At 35.3% G+C, this 17680-nt stretch overlaps 2 protein-coding genes across 2 annotated transcripts; one reads left to right on the top strand and one right to left on the bottom strand.

Moving 5' to 3' along the window:
• Positions 1-10680: 10680 nt before the first annotated feature.
• Positions 10681-11607, top strand: LOC134264524 (THAP domain-containing protein 2-like). Its single transcript, XM_062746814.1, has 2 exons — positions 10681-11018; positions 11405-11607. Exons 1-2 carry the CDS (start codon positions 10841-10843, stop codon positions 11605-11607), a joined length of 381 nt encoding a protein of 126 aa, XP_062602798.1. The 5' UTR covers positions 10681-10840.
• Positions 11608-14607: 3000 nt separating this feature from the next.
• LOC134264519 (uncharacterized) lies at positions 14608-17219 on the bottom strand. The gene is made up of 3 exons (XM_062746811.1): positions 16665-17219; positions 16345-16471; positions 14608-15923 (listed from the first exon to the last, which is right to left on the bottom strand). The coding sequence occupies exons 2-3, from the start codon at positions 16378-16380 to the stop codon at positions 15210-15212; spliced, it is 750 nt and encodes a 249-aa protein (XP_062602795.1). The 5' UTR covers positions 16381-16471; positions 16665-17219; the 3' UTR covers positions 14608-15209.
• Between the last annotated feature and the right edge of the window lie 461 nt (positions 17220-17680).

Raw genomic sequence — 17680 nt, 5'->3', positions numbered from 1 at the left:
GGGTGCAATTGGTAGCCATGAGAATTCCTACAGATTTCTGGGAAACTTCATTTCAAAAAATCACAGATACTGTAAATCAGAAAATCATGCATCTTATCAAACGAAGGATACTGGTTTTATCTTACTAAATAATAATAAATAATTAAAATAAAATAGTTATTTCATTACCTTTTGAAAGGTACTTATGTTTTTACTTTTTTACCTGTGTCCGACTGCTGGACATTCTCCTTTTTTCATTTTTTTTTATTTCGCTAGTTGCAATTGGCTGTGTATTACTACACGTATTAAGAAGAACTCTTGATGACTCTTCCCTCGTTGTTTCAGTTTCGGCCGCAGTTTGACTTTCACACAGGGGGCGCGAACTCATGACCCTTCGAAAAGAAATTGACCAAATTAAATAACCTACCTTAATTCAAATTTTATATGCATATAAATGCACTTAAAAGCGAAATCATGTATCCTTACTCGCAACATTACATTAGCGACGAGGATATATAATTTTACATAATGTTTGAGCGGTTATTAATTTTGACTGTGAAATATCAATATTGGCTACTGGATTTCTTCCATTTCCGAAGTTTGATGTCTCGGATCAAAGTTCAATAGGACAGCGTTGGAAAAAATGTGAAAGTTTCGTCCTTGCTATTGGAATTACAAGGAATGATCGAAAAAGGGCAATACTCTTACACTATAGAAGAGACGATGTTTACAACATCTTTGATACTTTTGCGGACACAGGAGGGCCAAATGACTATGATGCAGCAAAAACAAAACTGACGGAGCACTTCAACCCAAAGAAGAACCTTGAATTCGAAATATACAAATTCAGGCAAGCTAAACAACAATCAAGTGAAATAATGAATTCATATCACACAAGACTGCGACAATTGGCAGAAAACTGACAGAAAACTGTTCGAAGATGTAGATAGGGAAATAAAATCACAAGTTATTCAAGGATGTAAGTCAAGTCGTCTCAGACGCAAAGCGCTGCGTGAACCTGACTTAACGCTCCAACAAATTCTACATTTGTCAAAACGTACATCTAAATGCTGCAAACAGGAAAATGAATTCGTCTATACAAAGGAAACAAAAAGATGGTGGTAAAGGTTTTAATTGATGTAATCGTGGGTCATGGCACTGTAGGTGTTGTGGTGGAGCCCTTTCTCCATTGGTTTGGCACCGCTTAACAGAACTCCTCCAGGGACTGGTTGTACCTCTCATTATCGTCATAGAGCAATGAACATTTGAAGTTCCAAAATAAAAATCAAAGGAAAATCCTTATGTTAAATCAAGACCCAGAAAAAAAAAGAAACAGACTACACATCAGGAAGCTAATGCAGAGAAAGGGAAAACAGAATGTGGCTTAGAGGCAACACTAGATGTTAGTGATGAGGAATTAAAGTTTCTGTGTGAGGACTTTACAGAGAAGAAGATTGATATTGAAGTTTCTACCATAGAAGAAATAAAAAGAAACAGACCAATCGTTTTCAACTCGTTGGGTCGAGGAAAGAAAAAGTGAGCAAGCTGACATACCCCACACCCCCTAAAACTTAAAGTGTTTAAATTCCCAGAAAAAAATTAAGGAATCGGAATACCCTGTGTTCCGCCACGGCTTCCATACCTGACTTTCCCCATGTGCTAACGGGGTACATGCGCTTCCGGCGAAGCAATATGTGTTCATGTTTTTGTTTCGTGAAGCTGACCACAGTGTAAGTTATGACATTTATCTAGTGACTGTGAAGCAGTTGAGATTTGCCTCATTTATTTTCTTATTTGTGTATCAATTTGATATCAAAAGGAATTGATTTAGATTGTTTACTACTGTTGATCACGTGACTTATTCATTCGTGCTATCTAGTCTCTTAAATTGATATAGTTCAGTATTATTATGTATCACTCTTAATGTACATGTAAAGTTTATATTATCAGTATTACTTGAATATATGTTTGGGTGAGATTATTGTGTTTAAATTCAGGAATTACTAAACTAGGGGCTTGATAAAAATTTTTATGTATGGAAACCAGTTTGTGCCATAATTGGGATTGTATGTTTTTTTTAATATATGTCAGTTTGTTCTCTGTTTGTTAATTGATTCTTATACCAAACTTTCTTTTGTTCCAGCTTTTTACCAATCATTTACCAATAAAGTCAGTCAACACTTTAGAGGTTCAGTGGTTTATTCCGTACCGTGCGGCAGCACACCCTGTTATATGCACATCTACACATTGTTTCCTAAACATATGCAAAATTTTTGCGAAATTCAGTTACCTCCAAAAATTTAAATTGAAAAGTGGAAGTTCCTGGGGGGAAAATTAACGATTTTCAAATTCGGACTGAACGTTCATGCATGACGACATGAATAAGTCCCAATTCATTTGAGGCTCTAAATCCTAACAGTGGAAACTGGTCTGTTTCTGTCACAAAGAATTCAAGTTCCGTGTTTTGAAGATGAAGTTGACATTATCCTAATACCTTGAGTTTGTCTCCAGAGTTTTATTCTCTGCTGAAAATGAAGTTGGATGAGTCCGATTTAAATATAAGGAATTTCATTGATACACATTCTTTAGTCTCCATAAACAGCCGAAGAACCAATTGGCACCCTGATGCGATCTTGTGAAGATTTACTAGTAAGTTACGGACAATATTCTCACCATCATTCATCTAATAGGAAATCTCATATTGGCTTTCTACTGTGACAGAGTCTTTTGCTATTATATTAGGAGTTTGTGCGTATGTTTTGTACTCCCCAGGGACTCGATTAAAAAAATCGCTAAGAAATCTCTTATTTCATTTGTATACTTAAGATATGGTGATATTTTCATAATCTTTTTTCTTCTAAGGTCATTTCAAATCTCTAAAGGTGTCATTTCAACATCGAAATAAAACTGAACTGTTCTCAGGTGCGCCGTCACGTCATAAAACTTCGCTATTTTCATATGTTGTGTTTACCACTTTCCCATTTCCAATGCTCGAGAAACTGCCAAATATTAAGCAAAAGCCTTTTTTTTTTTTACAAAGACTACAAAATAGATTGTGGAATTGAATTAGGGTAATTTTAATCCAAATCTTAAAACTTAAAACTTTTATTTTGAATTCGAACTTTTGTGTTCTAAAATAAAACCTCGTTTTTTTGACCGCGCGCCGTAGGACAATACATCGTGCACATTCAAGCATAATAAAATCTTGATTTTTGCCTATACTAGTATTTTATCAAAAAAATAATCATGCACTTAAATATGATAAATAAACATATACAGAAATTTTTAGCTTAGTGCGCCTATTACTTTTTTTTTTAGAAAAACGCTTTGTCCACGATTTTAAGGGACAACCCTCGTAGACCGGGTTATCATTTACCAAGCTGTCTTTTTCATGTTATGAAGATAGGAATTTGTGTACAGCAGTTAGAGTGAGAAATCGGAGGTAGGCTGTAAAGATAAATAAAATGCATGATTATTTAAAAGAAAACTTTTTTTTTACATAGATTGATTTTTCTTTTTATTAATGACACCTATTAATTTTCTGGGTGCTTGTAATTCAGATGCATATAGTGAAGAGCTAGATTTTGGTTCGCCTTTGAAAACCCCGCCAAAGCGCCCTCCCAGACCACCATCAAAAAAGAAAACGACATCATTTTAAACAGATTTTGAGGAAAATAACAGTGGTACTATATACATAGGTCCAGTTACTGCTGTAGTTTTACAGGTCCAATTACTGCTGTAGTTCTGCTAAATGTACCTCGTATACCTGTCTGTCATGATATGCTAAAGAACTTATCTATCGTGTATCAATATTAGCATTATCAAATAACCAAAGTTTTGCTCTCAAGCTGAATATCCAATGCATAAGCACCTTCTCGTTGATTTTTTTTTACACACCTGAACGCGAAGCCCCAAAAATACGATTTTCCGGATGTAGCATCACATAAGTGACTCTAAGGTAAAGAAAGAACTACGCCATGCCGCGAGAAAAGAAAAGAACTGGAGGTACTGTGTGGCAGGGGGTGTACAGTAACCAATGCTGATGATATTGAACTCCACGAATTTTCGAAGGAAATTAAACATGAACTTAGCAAAAATGGATACATTTTATTAAAACAAAGCGTCAGGACATCACGCAAGGTTTTCAGTTCTATGTGAACGTCTTTTGCACCAAATTACGACCCAGAGGAATACAGAATTAAACAGTCTCAAGGTATTGAGATAAAGAAGAAACGCCTGCTACCTGCCGTGCCTACCGTTCATTTTCATTGTAGTAGTACATCAGATGTCCGAATTCACGATAGCAACAAAATGGATGTCACACACGTATCCATGAATATAGGTGAATCGGCCGCTGATTCAACTTAGGAACTGGATTTGTTACGGATACTTCTTAGGAAAACATTTTAATTTTATTGTGTATAATAGATTATGTTTATCAAAGAACTATAAACCTATGCAAACAGAGGACTTGGCATATATTATTATTATAAATTACTGTATTTATTCAAGTTACTGGACAAATTTGTAAAACAGAAAGAGACACAAGAAAATGCAGAGAACATGCAGGATATATCAAACAAGGTTTTTATAAATTTTTTTCAACAAAAATTACTCAATCTTTTATCTTTTATTAAAAAATAATGTCTTGACAGGCAGCATGCTCTGTAGAAGTGCAGTGCACTAGGTGGAATCCTCCTCAAAGGTAAAAAAAATGCAAACAAAAATTAAACATTGTTTGAAGGTTGAAAACATTCATGATTTGTTGTGTACAGATACAGATAAGGCTGTAATTACAAGTATTTCTCTTTTTCGTTACACAGCTGTGCAGTGTGACTTTCCAAGCTATAAACTGAAGGTTTACAGCATTGCAGTTCAATGTATTAGATATCTTGAGGAATGGAGAGGTGAATTAAGATAAAATATAATTAAGCTTTTGTTATTAAATTACATATGAAAAATCATTAATTAAATAAAAATTCATACTTAGGTATTTTACGGAAATTTAAAACCACGCAGTGATAAGTATGAGCACGGTCAGCAAGAGATGTTTCTTAGGTCTGTGATTGCCCTGCTCCTCATTTGTATTGAGATTGAATACTGTTCGTTTTCTCCATATCCGTCTTCCATCCAGTGAGAATGAAAACGAAGACAATGATACAGACTACTTTCCAGAGTCAGCTGAGAAATTCTCTATCTTCTGAAATTTCGTCGGAGGATCGGTCCGACCTGTTAGTTAAAATTTTATCCGATTTTTTCCAAGTAAAGTAAAATTAAGGAGAACAAAATATACATGACTTAATACAAACACAGGCTTTAATTTGTAGTCATTATCATCTGACAAACTGACAGAAAATACAGCATGTCTGAATCCTCAGTTGATGCAGTTGTTTTCAATCTCTTCAACTTGTACTTCTGCAACACTTTACCAAGTAAGACCAGTTTCAATCACAATGATCAAGATTGACCAGTGTTGTGGTATATTTGGATTTTAACAAAAATTGTAACAGTCAAGAAATGATTGGATCTTTACCATCAGGAAATCTGTCCATATAAGCAGTCATAGTTTTCAGGCACGTTTCAATTAGCCTTCACAAATTTTAAAATTATAATGTTATGGTAGCATAGCATTTATACCAAGCACTTTGCTTCTTTTAGCATATGTTTCTGCCTTAAAATTAAGTATCTTTCATCAACAGGATCAATACTATCTTAATACTAAATTATAATGAGGAAGAATAACTTAAACTTGGAAGATTTGCTTAAAACTAACATTGTCGAATTTCGATCTGAAAAAAAAATCCATGGACACTTTTTAATACAGAAACTAACTATTAAATTAAGAAAAAAAATGCTAAGGTGAGTATTTTCATTTTGGGATAGCTAATGATGTGACAGCCTATGTTACGAAGTATTTTGCCTCAGTTGCACATGATATTAACTTAGAGCTCTTTATTTACATTGAAGGCCTCCCTTTGTGCAGACGTTCCCAACATCAATTTTGCCAATTCTTATCTGAGACTAGCAAAAACCCTTTACTCAATGGTGAGAAAAGTATATAACTTGAGATCCACTCAGTATTTGTGATGCCCCCTTTCTAACATTTGTCAAATGCATGAAATCATTCTCTTGATATCATGGGTGTGATAAGTGCGAAATATATGGAGATAGTGAACAATATTTAAGATCAAAAGTCAATAAAATAATACAAAACAGGAGCAGAGCTAACACGGACCTCGAAATCATCAGAGGTTGGATCAGGTTCCATGAAGGAGTGGGCATCCCCTGCCGAAAGTTCATATCTAGCTGAGTACTTTTTGTAATGATCGAGAATTAACGGATGGTCTGAGGTGCTATATCATGTGAATATTTTATGGATCTAAGAGAAGAGAGAAATGCTAAAACAATTTTAGTGCAAATGTAATTGTACATTATATTTTTTTAAATGAAACGAAGATGCAGCCTAATAAAAAAATAAACTAAATATACAGAAGAGACATGAATTATGAACTTTCTCTGTCAGTAACCTTGAACTTGCATAAACGAACTTGGTTCAAAGTCATTACACAACCTCAGGTCATAAGCAAGGTTTGAGTGAGGTAAAAGGTTCAAGTTTATCCATAAGAAAGATAAAGACCAGACACGAGTTATGAAACTTTCCTTCAAAGTGACCTTGAGCTTCCCCAAATGACCTTGGGTCAAGGTCTTGCCACACTTTTACGTCTTGAGCAATCTTTGTGTGACAAGAGAACCTACCGAGTTTATCCATAAGAAAGATATGGACCAGACACGAATTATGAAATACTTCTTCCAATGACCTTGAACTTCCCTAAATGACCTAGGTCAAGGTCATTACACACTCTTAGGTCATAAGCAATCTTTGTGTGAAATGAGAACCTACCACGTTTATCAATAAGAAAGATATCGGCAGGACACGAATAATGGAAATTTTTCTTCCAGTGACCTTGACAACGTTCAGTCTAGGTCCAGCCCTAGGAGAAAGCTTAAGCAGCAAATCTTCAACAGGTGATGGTGCCTCATATGAATCTCTGGAGACCAACACTGACTGGTTTACCGATTTCATTTATCGTACTATTTTGGAGCATTTCGTGTAGTTTCAATAAAAAATCTAGGTTTATGATGACCACATCTTTCAAAACGGAAGCCGTGATGAAAACATATGAATGAAATCTACGCTATATCAAAAAGCGCATAAATAGTTTTGATCAAAATATAAATATTCTGTATCAAACTTCAAAAAATGATATATACTTTCTTTCTAAATAAAATTAATAAAACATTTTGTAATTCTCGTGTTAGTTTTCAAACTGTATTGTTTTTAATTAACTGGATGACGAATTTCTGGCTTGCTCCTCAGAACAAATGAGAAAGATCTATACTGGAAGGAATTTGTTGAAAACTTGAAGGTGAAGAGGAGGAAGTTGAGATCTGTGATAATGTCAGTGTAAGCAAACTTTTTATAATGATCATATGCAGTGGATCAATATTTGGTGAAAGAGGAAAAAAAGAAATGGAGGAATAAGATGTTAATGTGGATATTAAGAATACATTAGAATTTCTTTATTATAACAGTTTATATAATATTTTAGACGTTTACATATTTTTAAATAAATATGCAAGTCCGTCGGACGAGACGTTAAATGGTGCCCCGTGTCAAGGATGACAACCCCTTGACACGTTTCTCTGGAGTTCGAAAAAGAGTGTAATATTGATAATTTTATTCCGGATTTACTTTATTTACTATACCAAATTTACTTTTACTTTCTACTTTCGTGTTTGTAATTAACTTGTAAATGGCTGCACATGTTGACATGGTTAATTGTGCTTGACATATCCGAGGCATCCTCCCTCCCCTGTCATACATAACATTACATAATGTCAGATGGAGCACACAAGACCACCACCGGAATTGGATTTTTTCATCATCAGATGGAAATCTCCCCGAACGATGGAGGAAATGGGAACAAACCATGCTGTTATATCTAAATATAGCCATGCACGGGCGGGACGAAAAGGATCTTTGTAGTGCAAGCAAGCGGTATATCTAGTCTTCCCGACGCCCAACGGTCCCAGATTTGGGATTTTTGGCGATTTCATTTTTACCGGTGCACAGATTTTACTCAAACTTTTCAGGCACATTTTCTAGGTTAATATGAATTCAGTAATGCATAAAAACTTTAAGAAACTTTTCTTTTTATTACGAATCAGCAGTATCACCTGCCAAAAAGCGGTAAATCTAGTACTCTGTTATAAATGTTAAAATCCAAAACGGACACCGATGTTTTCGTAAAATCGCGATTAAAACAACAAAATGAAGAATATAATTTTTAAACAAATAACTAGAAAACTTCATTTAGATGCTAGATAATTTGTACGCACTAAATCTCACATATTTTTTTTTTAATTAGAGATGAGCGGAGACGTGATGTTTCGTAGATCATAATATTGATATTATTTGGGAAGATATTTCTTCTTTCAAAAAGATAGAATTAGTGTTTAGGTGAAATTGAAGGAGTTAAAAAAGTATGAACAGTTTAATTTTATAATTCCAACATCAATTTAAAATGACTTTTATAGTCGGGTTCCTTTTCAACCTGTTTTGAAATGAAGAAGATAATCACTTATTAAAAGATTTATTAAAGCAGTGTTAGCTTGGGTAAAATAATTAATTTCCTAATCACCTAGCTGATACAATGAAAGTGAAGAAATTTTCTGTCAAATTAAAAATAAAAAGTAATTATGTATGGTACACTGCTGCTAAATCAAAGCTATTCACCATGTTAACATAACATGTAACCGGGTACAAATCATGGTCCTTAAAATAATTCTGGTAATCTTATAATGTTTTTGTCATTGTGTAAGTTTTCCTACGATAAGTAAAATTTAGAGTAAACTTAAAATCAATCAACAAAAAGTAAAGTCAAATAAAAATAAATTAATTAATAAAGGGGGGGGGCTCCGAGGTATATATGTCAATGTGGTACGTAGAGACTGTGAAAATAATGTGGCAATAAACGCTTTATACACGGAAAAAAGAAATTATATGGGTGTTTATAGGCGTACAAATTTTTTGGTATGTTAATGAGGTTCTCCGCTTATTTGTTGAAAAAAATATACTTCATTTTGTTGTTTTTATACGCTATTCTACGAAAACATCGATGTCCGTTTTGGGTTTTAACATTTATAACAGAGTACTAGATTTACCGCTTTTTGCAGGTGAAACCACAGGGGCTTGTCACGAAATATTTATCTTCTTTTAATAAAGTTACCCCTACTATAAAAATACACAAGGGAGGAATCTAAAAATAGGAAATTTGCTACCACAAATTTTGACCGGACTTTCTATCTTGTTTCTGGGCGACTTTCTTTGCCGACCAAGTAGGAGTGAGTGGAGTATAGATTCAATTTAAATATTCTTCAGTCAAATTCTAATCAACGCGTACCGTTAGTCATATAACTAACCTCTTTTCTCGATATTTGGATCTGGCGACAGTTCTTTCCATATGCGTCAATTGAAAGCAGCGCTCTGATTGGTTGCTTTCTGTGGATAACTCGTACACAAAATATAAACTGTAAGGATTGACATGCTTAGTGAAGGATATTTAACATGTTTAAATAGATAAATATAACCAATTATAGTAAAATACGTACAATGAAACCACAGCTGTATTGTTCAATGCCATCACGACAGTTTGATTTCCCCTCCGTTTTGGTGCACTAAATTTAAGAGCTACTTTGTGTACGAGTTATTTACAGAAAGCAACCAATTAGAGCCCTGCATTCAATTTACGCCGGAAATTCATATGGAAAGAACTGTCGCCAGATCCAAATATCGAGAAAAGAGGTTAGTTATATGACTAACGGTACGCGTTGATTAGAATTTGACGGAAGAATATTAAAATTGAATCAATACTCCACGCACTCCTACTTGGTCGGCAACGAAAGTCGCCCAGAAACTAGACAAAAAGTCCGGTCAAAATTTGAAGTAGCGAATTTCCTATTTTTAGATTCCTCCCTTGTGTATTTTTATAGTAGGGATAACTTTATTAAAAGAAGATAAATATTTCGTGACAAGCCCCTGTGGTGAAACATCTGGTTCAGTAATAAAAAGATGTTACCTGAAGTTTTTATGCACTAATGAATCCATGTAAACCTAGAAAATGTGCCTGAAAAGTTTGAATGAAATCTGTGCACCCGTAAAAAAGAAATCGCTAAAAATCCCAAATCCGGGACCGTCGGGAGTCGGGAAGACTAGATATACCGCTTTCCTGTAGTGCATTCCTCTACATAATCGGGCAAGATCACGGTGTAGTACCTAAACGGCTGCTATCGGAATAAAACCGCGTTCAATGTTGCTATTCGGAAATTGTACGGCTGCTAGCAGAAATAAATATGTTGAAAACTCTTAGAACAAGTTGTAAAACAGTGAAATCATGACCTAAAATCAAGATAGTCTCTGAAAAGTTCGGGTGCACGGAACAAGCAAGATATTTCTATAGATGTTGCCATGTGTAATTTGCAGAATAGCCCTCTAATAATATAGAATTAGTAAAATTTCCGAAGCCTGTACCAAATCTTCAGTCAATAAATACCCACTGTTCATGCTTTTTTACATCATCTATTATTCAGATTGTGGGTATAGACCTTATTACGCGCCTTTAATTTTTAAAATAAACCTTCCCATAATTCAGTGCGCGTACGCATGCGCAGTGCTGCGTAGGGCAAGCCCACGCTATTTCTATTATTGTATATTACCTGTATATGCGCCATTTTGATTGTTTACGTGAATGACATGTGTCACCGATATCGTGGTTGGATTCTCTAGTTTAAAATCTTCACGATGCCTGCCCATTGTTGTGCATATGGCTGCAAAAACAGACAGATTCCCGGCTCAGACATCAAGTTTTATAGAATACCTAAAGACCCTCACCTGAGAGCAAAATCGGTGTCAGCCATTAAGAGGGACGACTGGGAGCCCAACGACCATTCACGGATCTGCTCCAAACATTTTATAAACGGTAAATAAATCTTGTTAGATGCATTAATGTATTTTTTCGATATTTATATTCTTTAAAAACAAGTGAAGTGAGTGAAAAAAATACAAGTGTGCCCAGATTATATCTGATTACATGGGCGACCGAATTTTCTAACAAATTGAATTAAAGACCGAATTTCCTAAGTATTTTTTTTTTTATAAAAGACAGTATTATCAATAAAAAATCGTATACAGATACTGTTTTTAAGTCCATCCATGATACGTATTATCATTATTATATTTCATAAAGTCAATTAACATTGATTAATGTCCTTATAATTTAAAATCACTGAATGTGCATTTTTAAGCATAATTTCACACAAAACTTATTACTTAAAGTGATTAATACAGTACATATTTTGTTTATAGGCCAGCCCTCGAGGGATCCCATAAATCCAGATTTTGTGCCAACAATCTTTTCTCACCGACCCGTTCCTGAAAGCATTCTGCAAGAAAAAGTTCAACGTCACCAGAGGCTTCTTGATAGAAAAGAGAACATTGCGAAAAACGAATCTGCCCAAGTTCTACTCTCCTTGAGCCAGGAAGATTATCAAAGGAACATTGCCCATTAATCTAGTGAAGAGGAAAGTGGATTCAGGTATTACCTCCGGTGACAAACTAGTGCGTGTAGTGGCAGCAATTATCAACACCAATGGACCTATGTTATAAGTCTCTTTGTGGGGTTCTGGACAAATTGTTGTGATGATGTGAGGTTCAGGACCAATTTTATGATGAATTGATATCAATGTATGTGATTCTTTTTATGCAATGTACTGAAGAATAAGTCCAGTTGTTAAATGAAATTATTTTCATATCAGAATATTGCTTATATATTCATAATATATTTATGTGAAATGAATTATTTATTAAATGAATAAATGGAAAACATATATATGTGACTTTTTACTCCTCAGAAAAAAAAATGGTTTGAAAGTTGATATCAGTTTGAAACATATATACACTCAGGCCTAAAATAAAAATAAGTTTGCAGTTGCCTACCGACCCACTGAAAATGCACCGACCCAAACCTTTTTTTAGCAATTTTGTAATTTTTTTTTTTTTCTCCAATTTTTCAGAATATTGAAACTGTTTCTTTTCCAAATTTTGAGTTTTGTTTTATCAATCAGTGATTTATAACAAGAGTTGAGCTTATTCATGTGTAGCGGGTCTATGAAAACCTCTTTTATTTGTCAATTAACAAAAATCCAATTCCCCCCCCCCAAAAAAAAAACAAGAGGCCCACGGGCTTTATAGGTCACCTGAGTATTGTGTAACAACATTCAAACAATTAAATTTGGTTCGTGTTTTCAACCAGAGGCCATGAAATTCACAATTTTGAAAGAGGCACCACTGCTTATCATAATTATAAAGTTAGCATGCTTACTCTATTTACTTAATACCCAGAGGTAGATCAGAGTAACAAAGAGAAAATGCACTTCCACTTTATACCCAGTTGTGCACCTCACTCCAAAGGAACCACTGACCCAGGGGCCACATATTTCAACATTTTATCATAAAATGGTTGCTTAATACCAAAGAGCAGATTTCAAAGCATTTATTTATTTTTAGATTATGTACCCCCCCCCCCCCAACCACCACCACCACCACTCTGACACAGGGGGCATAAAAGAAACCACTTTGCTAGATGCACCTTTCTTCATCATAAATATATAAACTTGGATCATTGGCATAAAACCAAGAAGCAAAGGAAAATATTTTCAATGAATTAATGCATTTTCACTATATGATCAACAGAGCCCTGCCTTAACACCAGAACCCCTGACCCTGGGGCCATAAAATTCACAGTTTTGGGTGAGGCACTCTTGCTCATTATAACTATGTGCTTAGTTAGTTCATTTAATACCCAGAAGCAGAGAAGAAGATTTTCAAAGAATTAATGCATTTTCACTATATAATCAATGGAGCCCTGCCCTAACACCAGAACCCCTGACCCTGGGGCCATAAAATTCACAATTTTATAGGAGGCACTCTTGCTCATCATAACTATGTACTTAGTTAGTTTATTTAATACCCAGAAGCAGAAAAGAAGATTTTCAAAGAATTAATGCATTTTCACTATATCATGCTACATGATCAATAGAGCCCCGCCCTAACACCAGAACCCCTGACCCTGGGGCCATAAAATTCACAATTTTGGAAGAGGCACTCTTGCTCATTATAACTATGTACTTAGTTGGTTTATTTAATACCCAGGAGAAGAGAAGAAGATTTTTAAAGAAATAATGCATTTTCACTACCTATTTATTTAGCCACTCTAGCACTAGAACCCCTGACCTCAGGGCCATGAATTTCACAATTTTGGTAGAGGACTCATTGCTGATTACAATCATGCAAACAGTTTGACTGCTTGATGTCCAGGAGTAAAGAAGAAGATTTTTAAAGATTGCATTAGCTTTTGTGGTTTTGGCCCCACCCCTCAGGCCCCAGGGGGGACAGGGACCATGAAATTCATAATTTTTGTTCCCCTTCACCCACAGATGCTGTATACAAAATTTGGTTGAAATTGGTTTAGTGGTTTCAGAGAAGAAGCTGAAAATGTTCAAATGTTAACACACGACGGACGACGAACGACGGACGCCGACGGGCAAACACGGATGGCAATAGGTCACCCGAGTGACTCAGGTGACTTAAAAAAAAAAGAATGCCTACCTACCGACCCAACTGCAAACAAAGATTTTTTTAAGCTTGGCCTCATCGTGTTACTCCATCAACAACCATACCTAATGATCTTGAAGCAGTCTTAGACTTATTTTTATCATTCATGAAATTATTATTTTTAATATTCTGTGATAAATATAAAAGACTTTCGCTTGAAAGTTTTTATCATGTTTATATTTAACCACAAACTTTTACTACTAGATTAAATTAAATATTTTCTTCTATGAAACTAAGTACAGTTGTACTACAAATTTCAAATGTAAGTGAAAGTTCTAAAACGGCTTCATGATCATGATGATAATTGGGCCATTGTTGAATTGAAAATTGAACCATCCTTCTTGATTGACAAGTTAATAAGCACGGGTGGATATTTGTTCTGATACCTCACATAAAAAGGGTCTGTCTTACCCATGTTACCAGTCTTATGAAGTTGTCTTAGTACCAATAGATTTCATTTCTCTATCTCAATGTCAGCAAAAATTTGCAGACAACATGCTGAAGTTTTCATTGCAATTGTAAAATTATCAATTCACGGTGTACATAACACTTCATTAACAGTCAGGTATGAAGACCATAAACTGAGAAAAGAATTGCGTTTAATTTTCAATGAAATATAGAATTAAATGTTAAATAATTGAATATATACTTTTTTAATGTTAACCTTGCATCTTTAGATTCACTTTTGACTTTAGACTGTTCTCAGTTTATTGTCTTCAGGCCAACAACCTGTCTCAATAGGGTCAAATGAGCCTCAAACACTCTCTTAAAAGAAAACTAAGTTTACTGTGTAATAGAGTTTAATACTGTCTGAACAACAAAGAACAAAGATTTAAAATATAAATGCACATTTTTTTCATAAAAAGTCCTGAAATTAAAATATATGCAGTCAATAATACTGATATTTCAAGGAAGAAACAACACATTCTCTATTAAAGCACATGTCCACTTTTGTAATGAATGCACATCACTTGAAGAACACCTGTAGTTTAAAAAATGTCACTTTTTGGATTTTTTCGCTGCGGGCATCTTTCTACATGTGAGACAGGACCACTTTCCCTGCGGAACTTGCTTCAGTCCTACACACTTAAAGTGGTACCATTCAACTTTGCAATGTCCAGACTCGCACGCAATCATGTCATCATAGTCCTCTGCTTTACCACATACACAAACAATGTCAACTGTGTTGTTATTTTCATCACAGTCTTTCAGACGTCTTGTCATAAGTTCGGGAAGAATGACATTCAGGAAAAACACATTTAGTTTCTGAAACATTTCCTCTATAAATGGCTGGTCTCTGAGAACTCTTTCAATGTGAAGTCCTTTGGATGTCCAACACACAAAATCACAGTGCCCAGCTCCACAAATGGCAATTTGTCCCTGGACTTGGTAATAATATTTTGAGGATATAATTAAGGAATTCGAGCACAGTTTGACGTCTTTGAATGATACACACCCATATGAGTGAGGTTTTAAATAAAATCCCTTGTCTTTCACCTCATGGACTGGTACTGACATGCTTGTACGGACACTTAACTTCCACAAGTCCTTTATCACAACATGGGCACCCAGTAACACCATCTGGGGTCGCTCCTAGTGATGGATATTCAGGGTTGATCACGAGTCCACTCTGCCGAATAATAAACCCTGGATTGTGCTTCTGCATCAAATCCTGGTATTCCGTTAGGGCGGTTTCCTCGTTTGTTTTTCCCCATTTCGTGGCCGCTGTCTGAATATTTGGTAAGTAGTCCATTGTACGGCGTATCACTGTTGCACTAGGTCTCTTGGGGTTGGTATGGCATACATCAAAAAAGTTTGAGGCAGTCAGTCGTCCAGCTCTGTGAGTGTGCCACTGCGTACACAAGGATTGCTTACGAGTCAGCTTCTCCAGGTCGGTGGCCTCCTCTAGGGTGACATGAATTTCCTCTAAAACATCAGGGCATCTTGAAGACAGTTCTGCTTCAGATAGGCTACAGTAATCGGATCTGTATAATGATGTTAACAACTTTGGTAAAGCAGGCTTTGGTATAGGAGGGTTTGGAACAGGATCAGTCACTGTGAATATCACTGCGGTTGGATTTGTTTGCTTCAACTTTTGGAGAAAGGAATCAGGACTTTCAATGACAAGGTCGTTGTCTACAGGTGCGGGATCAGCTGATAAGTGGAAGTCTGTCTTCTTGAAGATGATTTGAGAAAGTGGAACTGCTTCTACCTGAAAGTTAGTAAATATTTATTATCTAATTCAAACACTTAACATGCTAAAGCATCTGTGTAAAAAAAATACATAAGTACAAATGTGTGCATAGAGATATATTTTCAACCATACGTATATAATTATCTGAATGTTTTCCCATTCTTTTATATTTCAAATCTGAAAAAAATTAACATGGACACTTGTACCAGGCCAGGATTAATGTTGAATAAGCAACATATGTAATGTACAATAATAAGATTCTATTTTTTTAGATTTCTTAAAAACATTTTCATATATATTGAATGTGTTCAATGTAGGAAGTGGTCAGTTTTAACAAAAAAATCAAGAAATAAAACAAAAAACTATTTAACATGCACTAGTATGTGTGACAAAGAAACCTACATTCATAAAATGTATAAAAGATGGAGAGTATTTTTACCTTCTTTGTGAAAGTCTGGTTCCACGTGCATGGCATTGATGTACATGCCACTCTATTGTAGCCCAGGCGCACACTAGCTTCTACTTTAAACAGGATGGCTGCAACATGCGAGCAAACCTCACCTAACCTGTAAGAAATGAAGAACACATGTACACCGCAGAACATATTTTAATTCTTTCAATGCGTATGTTTGTATTAACTATCACAGCATTTATTTTAAATTTAGCCAAACATCATATGTGAACATTTTTACAGCATCTTTATGCAATGTGATACTAATTCATGATCACTACAAACGTTTGTTAATAAATGTTACTTACCCCGCCTTACACGTGCAATGGGCATTCAAGATGGTACCATCTTTCTTTTTTACACACACCCAGTCTTCATGAGGTTTTTCCGACAGCACCTGCGACCTGTTTACTTTGGCCTTTAGCAAAAAATTGTCGTTGCAGTCAAGGTTGGAATAATAAACAGTGTGAACCCATCCACTATGGAAAAAAGTTGTATGCTTCAAAGGATCGATACGCTTTGAGAGTCTCTCTCGTAAATTGTCCAGGACTGTCCACTAAATAACAATAAATTTCACCAAATTCAACGTCTGGCCATTTTGAAACACTGTCCATCCAACTTTCATCTTGCACAAACGGATCGTTGCATACTTTGTCGACTCCAAGTTTGGAAAGTTTCTCCCTATATTGTAGCTGGCACGCCGGAGGCAATGTTTGATAATATAAGCTCATTATAACGGCCGTAATCGTATCGCAAACACGGTCTCACGCTGTGATCTCCATTGTTCTTCTCTGCGGGTTTGCCCTACGCAGACTGCGCGGGGTCAAAGGTCAAATTTTCAAAACAAAAGGCGCTTAATAAGAGCTATTTTGCTATTTGAAGATGCGTCAATCTATAATAATTCTTAGAAATTTGAAAAGTGTATTTTAAAAGAGATTTTTGGATAAAACACGATTTTTTAAAGTTACAGTTGCTATCAGGGTCTTAGCATATATTGCACCGGTTAATAACTGACAACATCGCATCGACTGCTATTTGAAAATACCATATTTTCTACATAATTCTGCTAAAGCCGTAAAGTGCGGGAAAAAGAAAGTTGAAATTGATTATGACGTCATAATGGAACTAGCACAAAAAATTAGTCTCAAGTTATTTACTAGATCTTGACCTTAAGAGTCAATGAAACATTATCAAAATGGAGCAGAGCAAACAGAAACGGTCAGAACATCAAAAGTTGGATCAGATGCCAAGAAGGATTTAGCATCCCTAGTTGGCCTGTCAGGAAAAATCCGTTGACTATTTAGTGTGTAAAAATGATAAAAAC

The sequence above is a fragment of the Saccostrea cucullata genome, unplaced genomic scaffold, assembly GCF_032062105.1.
Source record: "Saccostrea cucullata isolate Sc308-1 unplaced genomic scaffold, CSIRO_AGI_Scuc_v1 ctg1065, whole genome shotgun sequence".
Lineage (NCBI taxonomy): Eukaryota > Metazoa > Mollusca > Bivalvia > Ostreida > Ostreidae > Saccostrea > Saccostrea cuccullata.
Note: the sequence above shows the minus strand (reverse complement) of the source record. Positions and strands in the feature narration are given on the sequence as shown.

What these genes read in the sequence shown, in the direction of transcription:
- LOC134264524 (XM_062746814.1), top strand. Translation starts at nt 10,841, where the DNA reads ATGCCTGCCCATTGTTGTGCATATGGCTGCAAAAACAGACAGATTCCC. An exon ending in CTCCAAACATTTTATAAACG is followed by an intron (nt 11,019 to 11,404) that starts GTAAATAAATCT and finishes TTTTGTTTATAG; the next exon opens with GCCAGCCCTCGAGGGATCCC.
- LOC134264519 (XM_062746811.1), bottom strand. Translation starts at nt 16,380, where the DNA reads ATGCCATGCACGTGGAACCAGACTTTCACAAAGAAG. An exon ending in ACCAGACTTTCACAAAGAAG is followed by an intron (nt 15,924 to 16,344) that starts GTAAAAATACTC and finishes ACTAACTTTCAG; the next exon opens with GTAGAAGCAGTTCCACTTTC.